This window comes from Triticum aestivum, chromosome 1D (genome assembly GCF_018294505.1).
Source record: "Triticum aestivum cultivar Chinese Spring chromosome 1D, IWGSC CS RefSeq v2.1, whole genome shotgun sequence".
Classification (NCBI taxonomy): Eukaryota; Viridiplantae; Streptophyta; class Magnoliopsida; order Poales; family Poaceae; genus Triticum; species Triticum aestivum.
In genome coordinates this window covers 364,383,689-364,387,394 of record NC_057796.1, presented here as the reverse complement: position 1 = coordinate 364,387,394, position 3,706 = coordinate 364,383,689, and the positions used below count along the sequence as shown (strand labels likewise).

At 50.6% G+C, this 3,706-nt stretch overlaps 1 protein-coding gene across 1 annotated transcript; it reads left to right on the top strand.

Moving 5' to 3' along the window:
- The first annotated feature begins 713 nt into the window (after positions 1–713).
- LOC123182095 (phospholipase A1-II 7) lies at positions 714–3,251 on the top strand. Its single transcript, XM_044594558.1, has 2 exons — positions 714–1,506; positions 2,365–3,251. The coding sequence occupies exons 1-2, from the start codon at positions 802–804 to the stop codon at positions 2,959–2,961; spliced, it is 1,302 nt and encodes a 433-aa protein (XP_044450493.1). The 5' UTR covers positions 714–801; the 3' UTR covers positions 2,962–3,251.
- The last annotated feature ends 455 nt before the right edge of the window (positions 3,252–3,706 follow it).

The window sequence follows — 3,706 nt, the reverse complement described above, 5'->3', positions numbered from 1 at the left end:
ACCATGGGCGAAGCATTGTATCTCACACCCACCTCCCCTACAAGACGACCGCCGCAAGGATTTGCCGGTGAAGACGCCACTCGCGCCGGAGAGGACGACCTCGGCGACCGCAGCACCGCAGACTTGGAGGATTCGCCCTGCCCCGCCGCATCGAAGATCCCCTCTTCCTCCTCAACTCCCCCAGCACCCAGAACAGGCCGCGCCTAGCCCCGGCGCACCACCCTACGCCGGCCCCGGCCCCCGACGGTGAAGGTTGCGCCTCCCCAGCTCGGGAGAGCTCCCTTTTGGGGGAGGAGACTGCTAGCGGGACGACGGCGGGGAAGGCGCCTTCCGTGTTGCCCAGGCACACAACCTCGCTCCCCACGGTCATATCACTGACTCATGGGCCGGATATGGTGAGTGCCGGTCAGTCCAGGCGTTTGGCCCAGATATGAAGAGCCCAGTTGGGTGGTCAAAACTGGTCCGCACAGTGACCGGGCAGCCCGCCCGTGCGTTTGGGAAGGTTATGGGTAGTCCGTTGTAGATGCTCTTACTAACTGATTTGAGCCCGGTGATTCCAGCATCATGCAAAACTGGGAATGGCCACTTAACTTAGGATGTAGTACAATGATTGACAGTAAGACTGGGAAGAAATAAATAATATTGGAGCAAGTCACATGGTTCACACGGGAACTCCCTATAAGTACACGCCCAAGCTGAAGCAAAGAGGCCACAACACTAGCTAGCAGCCATACTTACTAGTACCACGAAGCCGATCGGTCGAGAAGATCCATCGGATTAACACCCACCAGCCCGCGCGCCATGTCGTTCCTCCCGATCCCACTGCCAGTCGTTGGAGACATAGCCAGCAAGCTGCACGACCAAGAGAAACCGCGCGGCAACGGCACGACGTCGGCGGCGGCGCCTATCGTCGGCACCGTGGCCAGCAGGTGGCGCGAGCTCCACGGTGAGAACTCGTGGAAGGGCCTCCTGGACCCTCTGGACCTGCACCTCCGCGCCACCATCATCTCCTACGGCGAGATGGTGCAGGCCACCTACGACGGGTTCAACACGGAGAGGCGCTCCCCGCACTGCGGCGCGTGCTTCTACGGCCACGACGACCTACTGGCCGGCGTGGGGGTGCCCCACCACGCCAACAACTACCAGGTCACCAAGTTCGTCTACGCCACCTCGTCGCTGCCACTCCCCGAGTCCTTCCTCCTGCTGCCGCTCCCGTCGCTGCCGGACGTCTGGAGCCGAGAATCCAACTGGATGGGGTACGTGGCCGTGGCCACGGACGAGGGCGCCGCCGCGCTCGGGAGGCGCGACATCGTCGTGGCGTGGCGCGGCACCATCAAGAACCTGGAGTGGGTCAACGACCTCGACTTCACGCCCGTGCCCGCAGCGCCCGTTCTGGGCTCCGCGGCGAGCCAGAACCGCTTTGCCGTCGTGCACCGAGGGTTCCTGTCCGTGTACACTTCAAGCAACAAGAGCTCCGAGTTCACCAAAACCAGCGCCAAAGAACAGGTAAGTAGCGCGCCACAGTGATGCAGTTTTCATAAATGAGCGTTTGGTACGTCCAATCGATCTAACCGACCATTATAATAACTCCAGTTCTATCATATAAAAAGACAACACAGTCATTGACTATACTGAAGCAAAGCGATTGACTAGGCAAGGCGACGATCTAGCTAGACACAGCAAGTCAGTTTAACTATTGTTAATTTATGTCACTAAAAAATGCTAGAGATTTTCATTCGAAAAAAGAAACTCCTCGAGATTTTTATCAAGGTTCAAAACACAGACAGGAAAAATGTCAAAATGTGCCAGAAAAATAAGACATGATGGGCAATCATCACACGAAAGATTCTCTGAGAGAGCCCAAAAACTTGGTTCCACGAGTGAAAGATATATGAAGTTAAATCTTGAGGACATAAAAGAATGAACTTATTGTTTGCAATTTTTTGTTGATAGTTAACCAAGCTGACCACTTGGTAAAGAATGACTTATTGACCCGCAAAAAAGAACAAAATAATGAATTATTTAGAGGCTAAACCATCGTTCACCCACGATGATTGAACGCGTCAGCTTGGAAGGATAACAAGTGTAAAATGGTCTGCACTGATTTAAGTAAGGAGTGGATGTTGTGAGTTGTGACGCGAGCCAGCCAAAGCGTTAAAAAACTCGGGCAGCGCGTTATCCAAATGTTAAATTTTATGCCTCAGCGAAAGCGATGCCCTGCTGGCTGTGTGTATTTACCGTGCAGCTTTGTTAATTCAGAAATAACTAATTTTTGGGCGACCTAGAGAATATCACACATGACTATTTTCAGGAATGGTTTTCTCCCGGTTTCCTCCATTGACGCACATACACACATGCCTGCAGGTTCTCAAGGAGGTCAGGAGGCTTGTGGAGTTGTACAAGGACGAGGAGGTCAGCATCACCGTTTGCGGTCATAGCCTCGGTGCATCGCTCGCCACCCTCAACGCCGTTGACCTGGTGTCTAGTGGCGCCAACAAACCCGAGAGCTCCACTAAATCGTTCCCTGTGACTGCTATTGTGTTCGCAAGCCCCCATGTCGGGGACCGCTTCTTTAGGTCAGCGTTCAACTCATTCCCAGACCTGAAGGCACTTCATGTGCAGAATGCTGGCGACATTGTGCCCATGTACCCACCTTTGGGATATGTGGATGTGGCCGTGGAGCTGACCATAAGAACAATCCGCTCTCCGTATATGCGTATGCCGGCCACGGTGTTGACGCTCCACAATCTCGAGTGCTACCTACATGGAGTGGCTGGGGAACAAGGCAGCGCTGGAGGGTTCAAGCTAGAGGTGGAACGTGATGTGGCGTTGGTGAACAAGGGTGTCGATGCGCTCACGAACGAGCACCCAGTGCCGGCAGAGTGGTGGGTCCCTAAACACAAGTTCATGGTCAAGGGGAAGGATGGACGATGGACACTCCAAGACTTCAAGCACATCTGAGTTACTCCCATCGGCCATGGAGGGTGCATTATCCCTTGATGTGATTCATGGTGGCTTACTCGGTTCATGGCGTCTTAGTCCTTGCGAAGGTTCTTAAATAAAAGCTATGGCTTGTTAATGTTCCTAGCATATTTACACTATTATGCAAACACAAGGACGGTAATACAAAATATAGTATGTGTGACACATCAATATGGTGAAACACTTCCCATCGACAAATCCTTTAGTGTTCTTCATGACATATGTGTATTTGGTTTCAAATATGAAGGTACCTTCCTTTGTTATCTTTATTTGAAGTTTGAGGAATTACTTCGACTTGGCCATCATGGACATCTCAAACTTGCTTTATATAAGTTTACCTAAAAGTGGGGTTAGTTGATCTAAAGGTAATATCATCCACACATATTTGGCACACCAAGATTACAATTTTAACTTTCTTAGTGAAGATTGTTGAGTCAATTCTCCCAATTTGAAAAATCTTTTAACAAGGAATCTCCTTACACATTCATCTCATGCCAAGGGGGCTTGCTTTAGTCTTGCCTTGTGGATTTTTGTATGACTAGAGCCTTATGGAGTTTATAGGCATGGTGAGGCAATTTGAAGTTTTTAAAATTGCAAGGTTGTTTAACACAGACCAACATTTTGACTTTTACCATTTAAGGAAATACTTTAAACATCTATTTGATGAAGAGTTTTATCATGGTTACTAGTATGAGCAAGAAAAATACATATAGCTTCAATGTCT